Source organism: Candoia aspera, chromosome 4 (genome assembly GCF_035149785.1).
Source record: "Candoia aspera isolate rCanAsp1 chromosome 4, rCanAsp1.hap2, whole genome shotgun sequence".
Classification (NCBI taxonomy): domain Eukaryota; kingdom Metazoa; phylum Chordata; class Lepidosauria; order Squamata; family Boidae; genus Candoia; species Candoia aspera.
Window position 1 is genome coordinate 88,806,324 of NC_086156.1, and position 16,241 is coordinate 88,822,564.

Below are 16,241 nucleotides of genomic sequence, written 5' to 3' on the forward strand. Positions count from 1 at the left end.
TTAGTCCTGAGTATGTTTCTCACAAATGAAAGCAATAATTAGCTTTTTAACTACCAGAATTGAATGAAGATCAGGAATAAAGCCATTTTAGTAATAGCAGATACAACAAGTTTTGCATTGTATTGTATTGTGCAAAGGTACAGAATTTTACTGAATTCTGAATAGTCATTTCAGACTCTGTACTACTTTAACTGTCAAAACTTATCCTTATTACAAATGAATATTGTTTGTTATATAGGCATTAGCTAAACTGTGCTACTTTATACCATAAATAATATGATTCTGAAATGTTAACACTTTTACATACTGAATCCCATGAGGTCTCATCTGCTGTTCCAATTAAGCCCACTTTTTCAGTTAATTTAAACTGCTTCTGAGAAAAACCTAAGTGGATATCTGTCTCCAGGCATGGACCAAATATTTTGAGGGTGGAAATAATCACCTTTGGGAAAGTGACAGCATTTGAGTCCTCTGTATTTTTAATAAGCCCTCTGGAGAGTAAGTTAGGATGCTTTGTTTACAAATTATGAATATGGAATTAAAGACCTGTGGATGCAGTTTGAGACTTCTTCATTATGTCTGTTGAGGAATATGCAGTTTAGAATGGGTGATGAAGTCATCATTCAGATTAAATTCTCCTATTGTACTAAAAAAAAAACTTTATGTGAAACACTGCTGTTTTTTTCTCTTCTTCTTCTTCTTCTTCTTCTTCTTCTTCTTCTTCTTCTTCTTCTTCTTCTTCTTCTTCTTCTTCTTCTTCTTCTTCTTTTTCTCTTTCTTTCTTTCTTTCTTTCTTTCTTTCTTTCTTTCTTTCTTTCTTTCTTTCTTTCTCTTCTCCTTTGTATTTGTCCCACTTGATTTCAAGGTCTACTTGTTTTTGCACTGTGTTCATTTAGTTCAAGCAGCAAAGCCATCAATGAATAATGCAATGAGTATTCTGTTTTTTAGCCAGCTTGTTGAAGAGTCTGAAACTGATAAGGGCTTAGAGGGAGTGATTGTCCCAAGGCCACCAACTTGGCTTTTGTGCCTAACAAAGGACAAGAACCTGAGTAACCCTACTTCTAGTCTAGCACCTTAACCACTACACCTTTGTGGGTCTCATGTAGAGACACATTTATAGATCAATAATCAAGCCCAGGGAAAGAAAGTAAACAACATAGCAGCAGAATTGTGTTACCTATTGAGAGATCAGAATCTGCAACTTGAACTACTTCACTGAATAAAATATTTGAACAGAATCTCACAACATCTGTTTTCCCAGGTGCTATGCTATCTTAGATATCAAAATCCCACCAAAAGCCTAATGAGAGAAATGAACATCAGACCACTTCTTGTACATGGGGACATGACATAATGTAAGATCTGTATTACTCTAACCTGAGAGCATGCAGGATGGTAGACTCCATATACCATTCAAATACACAGAACACTTCTGTAATCTTTAAGTTCAGTACGCCTCCAGCAAAATGCCATATTTGGACTATTCACAGCTATTAGTTGCTAAGCCATTACCTATTAAACTCCAGAAGACTACAGATTTGGGTTGATCTGCTTTGGGGGGATCCTTTTTTTTAATGAGGGTGTTTTATTTTGGGGGGATTTATTCCAATTTTGTTGGAAAGCTACCCACATCAAGCCTAAAGCCTGATATGATTAGACTAGGGGCACTAAGGCAATATTCTCTTTAAATAGAGCATCTGGCATCCATATCCTTAAAACATGAATTTATGATAATACATCCCCTTCCACCACCATTCTTCCCTCTATACAGTACATAAAAAGAAGGGATGGGAGAGAAACTTGGTTAATTTACATTTTAATGAAAAATTACCATTTTTCAGGATAGTTAGATTCTAAATACAATTATACTCTAAAAAACTGTAGCTGTCATGAGCACTGATGGTGAGCAGGAGGGGGGCGCTATCCAGGGGGGGAAATGCATGCATCGTAGTGAGAATTTGAGCTGTTATTCAAAGAGTCACAGAACAGACCTGCCTTGACTTTTGGGGTTTATCTGTATGGGTTTTCTCATGCTTCTTCAGTTTGTTAGGATTTTCTGTCTACAGTAGCAGTAATAAAACACTAGAGACCTATTACTTGTCTCGGCATGGTTCCCGCTTGTCTGGAGATCAATCCTAACAAACTCCTACTCACATTGAAACAGGGAGGAAAGAAAAAAAAAATGGGAGGGGGATGTCTTCAGAAAACCAGGAAATTCAGCAAGCCATTCAACAACTCTTGCAACCCTACCCACCCCCAGTGGGCCTTGGGATACAGTTTCCATGGATTTCATCACTGATTTACCCCCAGTCCAGGGGCTGACTTCCATATAGTGGTGGTGGACCTTTTCACTAAAATGGTGCATTTTATTCCTTGCAAGGGCCTCCCATCTGCACAAGCCACAGCACAGTTGTTCATAGACCATGTTTTTAGATATAGAGGCATGATAAATCACTTGGTGAGTTACAGAGGCCCTGTCATGTGCGCCGTTTCAATGTATTTGATGCATCGTAACGTTTCGCATGTCATTAATTGGATGCGTGTTTCATTTGTCTAGGGAGGATGGGAACGATTATATTTTGGCTTTGCTTTGGAATGTGTTTGTGTTATCTACTGCGCTCAAGGTTACTTTCCCAGGCTAGCAACTCTGACGATTGCTAGCACCTGTGCCGGGCGGGGCTGTTACGAGGGAGGCGGGATACGTTTGAAGCAAGGGTTTAAGTTTGTATTTGGCGCGCTTTTGCTCATTCTCAGCTTTCTCTGTATTTGCTTTTAGTACTCTAATAAATCAGATTTCATTTAGCATCCTCTTGTGAGTCTGAGTATTTGGGGCTAGGGCAATCATTACATAAAGCTGAGAAACTCAGTTCCTAACTCCGCTGGCCCCTGTCCAAGGAAGACAAGCGTCTAACTTGTGAGGGAGAGAGCCCGCGATGAACGAACCCGAAATCGTGATGATGGAGGAAGGGGAACCGGACTCGACCGTGAGGCCGTCCGGCCGACCGTCCCAAGGAGGGGAGCTGTCCGCCATCAGAGAGGAGGCGAGCTCCGGGTCGGAGAGCGAAGCCGGGGGGCTGAAAACGGCCCCGGAGACCACCGTGAATTCTCCGGGTGAGCTGCTCACCTGGGATGAGACCCGAGGAGATGCCACAGCGGCGGGGGGCCCATCCTGGAGGCAGAGATACCCCTTATCCCCCAACGTGGTGCAGGTGCAGCCAACGGAGGGCTCACCCACTCCGGATCGAATCAGAGTGCTGGAGTCGAAAATGGATTCGTTGGAGGCTATTCTGAAACAGCTGAGCTTGGATGTAACCTCGATGCGAGAGCTCCGGGAAGAATCCAGCCAGAGGCATTCAACCCCTTCCTCCCAGGGGCTGACCCCGGAACGGCGACGGGTGGTGCGGAGGCGCGAAGGGGACCAGTCGGTCCAGATGGAAATCGCAGCAGTGCCCGGGCGATCGCCCCGGGGCCCCGTGCCGCTCCGAGTCAGGGAAGCACCAGCCGCAGCAGCACCGGTGGTGGGGCGCAGCCCGGCGGGAGGCGGTATGCGAGACTTCCCTGTCAAGTTTGATGGGGACCCGACCAAACTCTCGTTCTTCCTGACGAATGCGAAAGCTTATATGGAGGAATGGGGGGCGGTTTTCCAATCGGAGAAGGCAAGAATCATCACCATTGCCACCAAACTGAAGGGGAGGGCGGCAGACTGGTATGTCCAGATGTGCCAGTCGGAAGCGCCTGAACTGGAAAATCTCGAGGAGTTCCTCTGGGCGTTGAAGCAACACTTCGAGGACCCCTTAGCAAAGGAGAGGGCAAAGCGAGCCCTGAAGGAACTCAAGCAGGGGTCCCGATCAGTGGCCGATTATGCTTTGGAGTTTAAAGCGCTAGCTGGGAAGGTGGATGACTGGTCCCAAGCAACCATTATCGAGCTCTTCAAAGATGGCTTGAATACCGAGGTGCTGCGCTGGTCCCTGGGGAGGGACGACCCATACACGCTGTATGAGTGGATCCTGCTAGCAGGAAGGGCTGAACATGCCCAAGAGGTCTTTGCCCAGCGGAAGACCGCCAAGTCGGGGCGGGAGATGAAGCCCAGCCGCACATCAACCACCGGGGGGAAACCGGGACAGCGACCCTGGGACGAGGAGCGGGAGAAGCGGTATGCCAAAGGATTGTGCCTGAGATGTGGTAAGGAGGGGCATCGAGTGGCAGCATGCCCGAAGGCAAAGGTGGAGGAACGGCCCGGAAAACCGCCGGCGAAGTCCCCTGCGTTGCCGAGGAAACAGAAAGCTGCGGTGGCTGAGACCGAGGGAGACGATGTAATGTTCTACGAAATTGAAGGGGAGACCGAAATCCCGCAACCGGTGGGAAACGCCAGCCACCTGCTCTAAAGGGCGCCGCTGGGCAGGTGGTAGAGGACGGGCGCGAGCCTCCAGCGGTGAGTGGCACTTACCGCATACTCATGGTGAAATTGAAATTGGGTTCCCAAGTCAAGACGGTGGAAGTATGGGCCATGATTGATTCGGGGTGTTCCCGGTGTCTGATGCACCCCGACGTGGTGGCGGCTTTGGAGCTCCCCACTTTTCCCCTACAAAGACCCATCGCATTTACTCAATTGGATGGGTCCATGGCAGGGGGCAAACCGGTCACCCATTTTACAGGGCGGGTAGCCTTGCAACTGGGCAGTCACCAGGAAGGGTTGTCTTTTGTCGTGGCTCCCGTAGGGGGCCCATTGGTGGTGTTGGGGGTACCATGGTTGGTGCAACAAAACCCCCAAATAAACTGGGTCTACCGGACCATCACATTTAGGGATGGGTTTTATCAAGCGGCAGAGGGGAAGGGTGCCCCAGAGGAGATGGTGGGGGTTGCGGCAGCTGCGACTCCGCCTTACCCGGCCTCTCCTCTGGAGGGCTTGCCGGCCGAGTACAGGATGTTTGCTGATGTATTCGGTGAAAAGGAAGCTGACCAGTTGCCCCCCCATCGAAAGACGGACTGTGCCATAGAACTGCTGCCCAACACTCAATTGCCTAAACCAAAAATTTATTCCATGACGCAAAAGGAACTGACTCTGTTGAGGGAATTTGTGGACAAAAATTTGGCGCGCGGATTCATTGAGCCGGCGAATTCACCCGTGGGGGCGCCGGTTCTTTTCCGCCCAAAAAAGGATGGGACATTGAGACTTTGTACGGATTTCCGCGGATTAAATGCCGTCTCAATTTCCAACAAATATCCCTTGCCATTGATAAAGGACATGTTGTCACATCTGGCCAAAGGCAAGATCTTCTCTAAACTGGATTTAAGAGAAGCCTACTATCGTGTACGAATCAAGGAGGGTGATGAGTGGAAAACTGCATTCAATTGCCCGTTGGGAGCCTTCCAGTATAAGGTGTTGCCGTTTGGGTTGGCTGGGGCCCCTGGGGTATTTATGCAATTAATCAATGAAGTTTTGCATGAACATCTGTTTAAAGGTGTACTGGTCTATTTGGATGATGTATTGATTTATACGGAAACCATGAAAGAGCATGTAGCTCTGGTAAAGAAAGTCTTGTGTAAACTCAGATCTGCTGAATTGTATGCAAAGCTATCCAAATGTGCCTTTCATCAGACCCAAATTGACTACTTGGGGTATAGGATTTCTGATAAAGGTATAGAAATGGACCCTGCCAAGGTGCAGGCTATCATGGACTGGGAGAGTCCCCGTACCCGCAGGCAACTTCAAAGTTTCTTGGGGTTCAGCAACTACTACAGATTATTCATAAGGGGGTTCGCTGAGATTGCCTTGCCCCTAACGGACCTGCTTCGAACAAAAGGGGTGGGAGATACTAGGCGAGTCAAGAATCCCGGAGCGTTGTTGAGGTGGACGCCTGCTTGTCAAACGGCGTTTGAGCGGCTGAAAGCAGCTTTCGTCAAAGAGCCCATTTTACAACACCCTGATCCCTCAAAGCCTTTTGTTGTACAGGCTGATGCCTCCGATTATTCTATTGGCGCATTGTTGATGCAAAAAGACGAGGCAGGATGCCTCAAGCCCTGTGCTTATCTATCCCGCAAGTTCTCCGAAACTGAGAGGCGTTGGCATGTTTGGGAAAAGGAGGCATTTGCAGTGAAAGCTGCATTAGAAGCTTGGCGGCATCTGTTGGAAGGGGCTAATCACCCCTTTGAGGTATGGACTGATCATAAAAACTTGGAGGCACTTAGTACCCCTCGAAAACTGAGCCCTAAACAGGTTCGTTGGGCTCAATTTTTCAATCGATTCAATTTTCAGTTCAAATTTATTCCAGGGAAAAAGAACTTCTTGGCTGATGCCTTGTCAAGGCAACCTCAAGACTCTGGGGCGGCGCCAGATGTGGTAAGCACCCTATGGTCGGCGCCCCAATTGGGCATGCAAGCTGTGACGCGAAGCCAAACGCGCGCGCAACAACCGCCCACCACAAGCGCTGCTCAGCCAAGCTCTTTGTCAATTCCCTCCCAATTGCAACAAAAGTTTTTAAAAGAATTGAAAACGGATACTTGGTTGCTTGCGAATAAAGACAATGTTACTTTTGACAGAGGCTTCGCTTGGAAGTCCGACCGCCTCTACGTTCCTGAAAGCCTCCGAAAAGACGTGTTAACACGTTCACACGATGACAAACTCGCAGGTCACTTCGGGTTTGTAAAAACCTTGCACCTCGTTCGGAGGCAATTCTGGTGGCCCACATTACGTAAAGATGTCAAAGACTACATTGCTTCCTGCACTGTTTGTGCAATGTCCAAGCGCAAGGTGGGCAAGCCGCAGGGGCTGTTGCAGCCGGTAGCAGCCCCCTCTTCCCCTTGGGAAGAAATCTCCATGGATTTTATTGTAGAGCTACCACCGAGCCAACGCAAAACGGTCATTTGGGTGGTCAAAGATTATTTCTCCAAACAAGCCCACTTTATCCCCTGCGTGTCCATTCCGTCAGCGCGTCAATTAGCCCGCCTATTCCTTGTACACGTGTACAGGCTACACGGATGTCCCTCCCGCTTGATTTCGGACAGAGGTACACAATTTACCTCGCAATTTTGGCGGGCCTTTCTCAAGCTGTTAGGCACCAAGCAAGCCCTCTCCACGGCTTGGCATCCTCAAACGGACGGGGCCACTGAGGCGGTTAACTCCACTCTAGAGCAGTACCTGCGCGCATTTGTGAATTATCAGCAGGACAATTGGGTAGACCTTCTACCATTTGCTGAAGTGGCTTACAACAATGCAGTGCATCAAAGCACTGGGCAGACCCCGTTTCGGGTAGCTCTGGGTAAAGACTTTGTCCCTATCACTGATCTCCCACAACCTCCTGCAGGTGCAGTCACTACAGATGATTGGTCAACACAACTGGCTGACTCTTGGCCAATGATTCAAAATGCATTGGCTGATGCTCAAGCGGATTATAAATTGTATGCTGATCGGAAGCGGGCCCCCCAACCTGCATTTCAAGTTGGGGACTCAGTGTACCTTTCTACCAAGTTTATCAAGTCATCACAACCTTCAAAGAAACTTGCGCCTAAGTTTGTGGGTCCTTTCCCAATTATCGCTCAGATTAACCCTGTGACTTTTAAACTTGATTTGCCTCATAACCTGAAACGCTTACACCCTGTTTTTCATTGCAGCTTACTCAAACCGACTATTCCTTCTGATCGCTGGCATCGGCAACCTCCACCTCCCACCCCCATCATGATTGATGGTCAGCAACACTTTGAAGTTAAAGAAATTTTGGACTCTAGACGCCTTCGCAATACTTTGCAATACTTAGTTCGTTGGAAGCATTTCCCTCATCCTGAGTGGGTCGCTGCACCAGATGTAGCTTCCCCGGTTCTAGTGGCCCGTTTCCACTCCGCTTATCCCTCGAAACCAGGTCCCTAGGGGTATTTTAGGAGGGCGGTATGTCATGTGCGCCGTTTCAATGTATTTGATGCATCGTAACGTTTCGCATGTCATTAATTGGATGCGTGTTTCATTTGTCTAGGGAGGATGGGAACGATTATATTTTGGCTTTGCTTTGGAATGTGTTTGTGTTATCTACTGCGCTCAAGGTTACTTTTCCAGGCTAGCAACTCTGACGATTGCTAGCACCTGTGCCGGGCGGGGCTGTTACGAGGGAGGCGGGATACGTTTGAAGCAAGGGTTTAAGTTTGTATTTGGCGCGCTTTTGCTCATTCTCAGCTTTCTCTGTATTTGCTTTTAGTACTCTAATAAATCAGATTTCATTTAGCATCCTCTTGTGAGTCTGAGTATTTGGGGCTAGGGCAATCATTACAGGCCCTCAGTTCACTTCCAGGTTCTGGAGGGCCCTTTTCCAGTCATTAGGGGTCCAGATCCATCTATTGTCATCACATCATCCTTCTAGTAATGGACAAGCTAAGAAAATTAACCAATGGTTGCAACAGTATCTCAGGTGTTACACCACTTATCGGCAAGACAATTGGCCAGCCCTACTTCCCATGGCAGAATTTACTTATAACAACTCTGTGCAGTCCTCTACCAAGATGTCTCCTTTCCAAGCACTTTACAGGGTTAGCCCTCGGGTGTTGCCCAGCTCCTCCCAGCAGGGAACTGTTCCAGCGGTGGCTGATTTTCTTAAAGAGCAACAAGCTGCACAGGAGTTGTTAAAGCAGAAGCTGAACAGGGCAAAAAAATGCTTACAAGAGAGCTGCAGATGCTCACAGACAAGAGGGGCCAGTGACTGCTATAGGAGACAAAGTGTAGCTCTCCACCAAGTTTTTGACTTCTACCAGGCCTTCCAAGAAGTTGGACTCTAAGTTTGTGGGCCCTTTCACTGTGGTGCAGCAGATAAATCCTGTGGCTTATCAGTTACAGCTGCCAGCATCCATGAAAGTCCATCTTGTGCTTCACAGATCATTGCTAGCCAAAGACCCTCCCCCAAGTGCCTTATGATTGCAAATGCCCCCCCTCCAGTAATTGTGGATGGGGAGGAGGAATATGAAGTTGAGGAAATTCTGGACTCTAGGAGGAGGGGAAGGGGCATCCAATATTTAATACACTGGAAAGGGTACCCTGAGGAAGAGCATACATGGGAAAATGCCAGAGATGTGCATGCACCAGCGCTGGTTCATCAATTCCATCAGCTTTTCCATCACAAACCCAAGCCTCACACTCTCCCAGAGATTCCTCACTTGGCCGAGCAAGCAGAGGAATCCCAAGCAGAGGACTTTGTAAATTGGCAACCTCCACCCCCATGAGAGGCTCTGAGGCCAGAGCAAGAGGAGGAGGGGGAGCTGCAGCCCTCTACTTTGGGTTTGCATTTCCCAAGGGGGAGCGGAGAAGAATCTTCTAATCATCTAGCTATTTTCCAGAAGCAGCCACCTGGGCCAGAAGCATTATCAGAACTGGAGAGCAGCAGCGATTCATCCTTGGAAAGGTTTTCCTTTGAAGAATTTCCATCGTTGCCCAGTTCCAATGGGAGCTTGGAGGGGTAGATGGACTCTCATGAGACTTTGGAGGGAGGAGGGAACTCTGGAGAGGAGGGGGATGAAATGGAATGTGAATCTGGAGGGTGATGTCATGAGCACTGATGGTGAGCAGGTGGGGGCCCCTATCCAGGGAGGAAAATGCATGTGTAGTAGAGAGAATTTGAGCAGTCATTCAAAGAGACACAGAACAGACCTGCCTTGACTTTTGGGGTTTATCTGTATGGGTTTTCTCACGCTTCTTCAGTTTGTTAGGATTTTCTGTTTACTGTAGCAGTAATAAAACATTAGAGACCTATTCCTCATCTCAGCATGGTTCCTGCTTGTCTGGACAGTAGCGGTTTGAATTCTGTAAAGCAGTTTGTAACTTGGATGTACTATATGTATACACACATACACACACACACATTGAAAGTACACACAAAAATGCAATATATCAGGGAAAGTGCTTGTAATATCTACTTTATGGAGCGTGTATACAAAAGGCAATGTATTAAGCTATGGGTTGGCTTAATTAACCTGTTATTGTACCCCTGAAGGCTACTACATTTTAGTATTACAGCTATTAAATATAATATGCATGGATTCCAACTATTATGAGATGAGGAACAATGAAAAATGTAATAGAATCTCTAAAGTTGGTTTATCATAGTTGAAAAACACAGGAAATCCCTGTCCTTAACAATCCAGAAAAAAGAAAATGCTACCCAGACCCAGACTTTTGTGTCTTTCTGCCATCCTCTATGGTTGTTGCATCAAAGAATATTAATTGTGGCCTCATCTCCAGAAGGTCTCCTTTCCTGTTTTAGAAGAAATGCACAGAATATAATTGGTATGTTGTGTGTGTGTGTGTATTGTTTATATTTTTATTGCTACTGCATGTAATTTTTTTATGTTTGTTGGGGTATCTGTGTGTATACTTTGCATTGAGCTAAATGTATTCATTTTGTGTAGCTAAACATATTTATTTTGAATATGAGCTAAACAAATTTATTTTTTTCTCTCTTCCATTACCAAATTATTTATATATAATAAGTGTGTTTGTGTGTATGTGTGTGTAAAACAAAAGGAACTTAAAATTTAAAAAAAGATTCAGCAAGGCTGAATTGACAGATTTGTTCATCCCTAATAAAAAACAATCCAGGAATAAATTCTTCAAGAAATATTAGGTTCTCTTACAGTCCTTTAACTTCTTTAGAAAGCAAGATTTGAAGATTATTTGGATCTAAAAGAAGAAGAAACTTCAACCAGATTTTATTCCTCATGGCATCAAGTTGCTTATGGAGAGTTTTGTAGATGCTTCAGCCAATGATCTACTTTGCTGCATCATATCCCTTTGGACTTTTAGTCAAGGTCAAAGCAGAATAGTTCCTCCTGATGATGACATTTCATCCTGACAGAGATGACAAGTTGCATGTGGGAATTTTAAGAAACATCTGCTGTTTTTATCCCCTCCTGGTAATTACCACACAGTCCCTAAAGTACATTAATGATATAAAAGTAATGATATGTGGCAATGACCTTGGGAGATGAGAGGAAGAGATGCTGTTTAGGGAATGGTCAGATAGTAAGAGAAGCCATAGCCCACAGCTGCATAATGGGCAGAGAAAGAGGCTCAGAAAGGACATTCCCCACCCCCAATTCTCAGGCTGTAAAGGAGACTTGTACTTTCAGACTTGCAAGATTCTGTTAATGTAGCCTTACAATAAAGTAGAATTAGCTCATCTGGTCATGTTTCCTGTCTGGTCTATCTGGGAAGGCTGACAATAAAGAAAATAAAAGTATCATTGGGAGATTTGCCTTGAAGGGCACAACTAAGGGTTAAGTCTAAATCATCATGACTCCAGATCAATAAAGGATAGGCCACAGGTGAGATTAATTTGTTTAAGGCATGGCTTTTTCCTTCACTTTCTTCTTGGCTATGTGTAGATAAATCAAATGTGCAATTATTTAGTTCTCTTTTTATGTAAAATGTAATTCACTTTTTATAATCTCTCTCTCTCTCACAGATACACACACACACAATGTACCTGGAAGTCACATTACAGATGCATACTTGATTAGGAAGCTGAACTAAAGGTGTTTTCCAGCACCTAGCCCTTTAGCTAGGAATGCAAGGGGATTCTCAGGATTTTATGTACCTTCTTGAATTGAATTGAATTGAATTGAATTGCTCTTAGCACTAGGAAATCTGCTTTCATATAACTTAAATTTATTCTTCCACTTCCTGTACTCTGAAATTAAAGTGAATGGGTTTTGATCTGTTTGATGTTTCTTTAACTATAAAAAAAATGGATCATAAACAACACTCAGCTATCTTTTTGTCCTTGGAAGTTCTATGATCATTTTTATTGCCCTTCTTTGAACCTATCCCAACTTTTATGAATATTTCCTAAAGTAAGAAGTTTTTAAAATGTGATATAATATTTTAGAAAGGGTCTAATCAAAGCAGAAGGAAGTGGCACTCTTATTTTCCTTAATTTTGATATTATAGTAAATTGATGCAGCCTAAAGTAGCATTTGCCTTTCTGCAGCTATATCACACTGCTGACTCATATTCAGTTTGTAATTAACTATTAAAAACAAAATCACATTTGTTATAGCCATCCAACTCCAATGGACTCTTGTTCAAGATATTTTTATAGCACCTACTATCAAGGATATAACATTATATTGGGTATCTGTTCATTTGATCTATAACTCCTAAATAAATACCTTTTCCTAGGTTAACAATTGCATTTGTCTCTGCTAAATTACATTCTCAAGATCTTTCTGATTTCTGTTTGTCTCCTAGAGTATTATTAATTGCAAGTAGTTCTCTGTCATCTACTGTACATCATAAGCAGTCCCTCCATCTCCGCATTTAATGAAAATATTAAGGAATACTAAGAATATAAGAATATAATTTATTCTTTTAGACAATTAGGTACAGCTGTAGTTGTAATTGCTTGTTTGTGAGAATGGTGTTGTAGTAGACAGGTAAGGAAATGATTAAATGCATCCTGTTTCATGACTCTTGCATTGAAAATCAGTTGCTATTCCCCAAAAGGACTTTTTTCAGTCCATCATTTTCACTCAAATGTCTCTGATGCATCCTCAAACCTGTGATATTTGCAGCTTTCCATTACCTAGAAAAAAATGTACTTCACACTCCTTTTAATGCAAAGATGTGTGTTTTGCATGTTATTTGACCTTTCAATCATTTCATACCTTTGATATGAACTATCTTTTGTTGGAGCATCTAAGCCATTATTTTCAAGATCTTTTTTGTTTTCTCATTGGCTTATGTTCAAATAACCTTCAACTCTCCACTTACTCCCCCACCACAAGTGCCTTTTAACTTTTTCAGTCTTTTGGCTAAGATTAAGTATAGTGTGTAATCTATTTTATCTAATTGTTTGTTTGTTTGTTTGTCTAATTTATATAGCCGCCCATCTCACAAAACAATATTCTTATTGCCATCAGAAAATGATATACAGTATGTCTTCCTTTCTCAGGCTGTGAAATGAAACAAAGAAGGAAATCTTCCCAGACCAGGTAACTAGCAAGCTGGTACATGTCTGCATGGTGAAGAAAGAAAGAAAAAGCTATTTTGTCCAGGAGATGATTGTTGACAACAACAGTCTTGTGAGTCACTTCGTATTATTGGGTTTTTCTGATGTTTCAGAACTGCAACCATTGTTCTTTACAGTACTTTTGGCTATCTACGTCATCACTCTTCTCTCCAATGGACTTATCATTGCAATAATAAATGCTGATCGCACTCTTCATGTGCCTATGTATTTCTTCCTTACACAGTTGTCTTTCTTGGAACTTTGCTATACTTCTGTTACTGTCCCAAAAATGTTAGAAACTTTGCTGGTGGCACAGGCAACCATTTCACAAATTGGATGTGCTTTACAGATGTTGTTCTTCCTGCTCTTTGGAGTAGCTGAATGCTTTCTCTTGGCTGCAATGTCAATTGATCGGTACGTGGCAATATGTAGACCTCTGACCTACCAAATTGTCATGAGTAAGTAATTGTGCATGGAGATGGTGGTTGGGTCCTGGGTCTGTGGGAGTGCTGTGGCAACAGGACACACCTCCTTTATGTTCAGCTTGCCATTCTGCCAAATTGCTATCAGCCATTTCTTTTGTGAGATTCAGCCACTATTTGAACTTGTCTGTGCAGACACATTTCTCAGTGAGGTTCAAGTTATTGCAGTGGCTGTACTGGCAATCATGGTGCCCTTCTGGATAATCATCATCTCATATAGCTGCATCCTTCACACCATTTCTAAGATGTCTTCATCACAGAACAAATACAAAGCTTTCTCCACCTGTTCTTCACACCTCCTGGTAGTCAGCCTCTTCTTTGGTACAGCTGGCTTCATGTACTTAAGGCCAAAATCCAGTTATAAACCAACAACTGACAAACTCTTATCTCTGTTCTATGCAGTTGTGACTCCACTGTTGAACCCTATTATCTACAGCCTAAGGAATAAGGAATTCAAAGTAGCTCTGTGGAAACTATTAAAAAAAAGTATTTCTCTCACTGAACTAAATATCAGAAAATTGTGCTGTTATCACAAACACAATCTTGTAATAAAGTGAAATGCACAAATCTAAAAACATGAAACCATTCTTTGTGATTTTCAGTCCAAAAGCTGATGTGGTACAATGATTATAAGAGTATCTTACAAAGGATGGATGATTCTGTCAATTTAATTTTCAGTGAATTTTTCATTTTACCATTTGCAATCTTTTGTTAGCCTGTCTCTAAGAGAAATCACAGGGGCAGGCTTTGGGGCTTGAAAATTAAAAGAAATAAATTAAATTAAATTAAAAAAAGAAAAGCATATCACAAAACATTATTAATGACAGTCAGATGGATATTTCAGGGTCAGTCTTAGCTGAAAAAAAACATGATTAGTCTTTGGCTGTGCATTCTGAGGAAACAGAGTGTCAGGGGGCTGTTAACGACCCACCTTAATACATTTACTAATAAATAAAGGTTTTAGTTTATTTAGGATTCAAGAATCTGTATATGGGTTGGGATGTCTCAGTCACTTCCCCATCCCACTTCCCTGGGTCTCTGGAAAAGTATTCTCCCTGATATCAAATAGGCTTTTCACAATGGCATGAAGACCTGCCTATGCTAAGGGAGTGTCATGAGTGCCGTTGAGCTGAAGACATCAGCACAACGGCACACATGACAATACCTAGGAAGCAGAGGAAGGGACTTAAGATAAGCAAAGCACGCACAACAACAGACACAGACCCCGAGGAGAAGGGAATGACCCCGGCTGGATGATCCAGCCATCAGGACACAAAAGAGGATGAAGGAAAGACAAAGACAGGGCGGATCACGAGGCACACCTGAAGCTGTCAGCAAAGCGCAACGGAGATCGCCCAGCTGACAGCAATCACCGGCCGAAGGAAGAAACAGATTATGGGCGAGGCCCGGGGCACCAGCAGGGGCCCTGCAACCCTTCACCTACCGGCACGAAAGCATGCAGGACTAAGGGGGGATGACGCAACCCAAAGTGAGGGGGCGCTGACCGGCGCGGGGTATTTAAACCCCGCACTGGCGCGCTCCCTTCACTCTCAGCTTTTTTCTCATCTAGCACTACGCTGAAATAAATCTGAACCTGCTTTTCCTTAAACAGTGTCTGTGTTTCACTCAGCGGTAGGCAGCGCATGACAGGAGTCATCTTAATCTCTTTTAACACATATGGGATTATGGTTCTTCCTCAGTGTCTTTTATGATATTGTTATTTTAAAGTTGTATTATGTTTATACTGTTATGTTTACTTTTAATCATATTATTGTTCATAGGTCTTAAACTGCTCAAAACCAGAGATATTGGAATGGTCCAGTAAAACAAACAAACAAACCATTATGAATCTTTCTTGATGGGCTGTAATATACTATTAGGGGCATGATACTGTTTTTTACAAATTTGGCAGAACAAATATATAAATATAAGAATTTTCATGGCTTGTATTCCTGGTGCACAGAGGAAAATGCACTTGGGAATGTTCTTTGTTTTTTGTTTCTTTTTTAATTTACACATTGCTGTGCATTTGAGTTATGCTGAAGTTTAATTGGCTTGTTTTTATTTCTGTTTGGCATGGTCGGGGGATAAAACTACAAGACTGAAAGTTTTTAAGTCCAATCCTCCAACAGTCCTCCAGAACATATCTTTGTTTGGAGTAGGGATAGAGATAAGAGAAAACCCCCAGATTGTTTTGTTAAGATCTGTAAAACTTCCCAGGCTCTTAGACAGGTGTTCTTGGGCCTTGGGAAGCTTCCTAGTCAAGGTCAGGTCTCCTAGCCTGCAACCATGGAAACATGGTCATGAGGTTTGAGGGCCAGACTTTGATAGAAACTCCTGGAATTGTTTTGGAGTTTGGGAGTCTGTGCACAGACCTGAGTGCTGGGTGCTGTGTACATTGAGCCACTGGGGAGTATCTCCGCTGTCCTTATTAAAGGGCTCCTGGCAGCATATGGGGGATAGGGTGTCACATTGCTTAGGTATGCTATGATTTCTTTCTTTATGCTGTGCTTTTATGTGTATTTGTATAATCTGGCTAAACTGTGTTTCTGTTTAACTCTGTTTGCTTAAGTTTATAATAAAACTTAAAGTTTCTTTAGCCACTGGTATGCTTATTATCTCTGGATCTAAAAAGAATCAATTGCCTGAGCACCTGATCACTGCTTGGACACCTGGGAGAACAATGGCATTCACAACTTTTACCTTGTATCGAATGCTTCGCTTTATTAAAGAGTTAAATAACAAAGGCTTGTGGACCATCACTGAATGAATGCTC

General features: G+C 43.6%; 1 protein-coding gene across 1 annotated transcript; it reads left to right on the plus strand.

Annotated features, from left to right (window-relative positions):
• The first annotated feature begins 13,032 nt into the window (after window positions 1-13,032).
• LOC134496399 (olfactory receptor 10C1-like) lies at window positions 13,033-14,420 on the plus strand. The gene is given in 2 exon segments (XM_063302131.1): window positions 13,033-13,931; window positions 14,363-14,420. Coding segments are annotated over 2 exon segments (957 nt in total).
• Window positions 14,421-16,241: the final 1,821 nt, after the last annotated feature.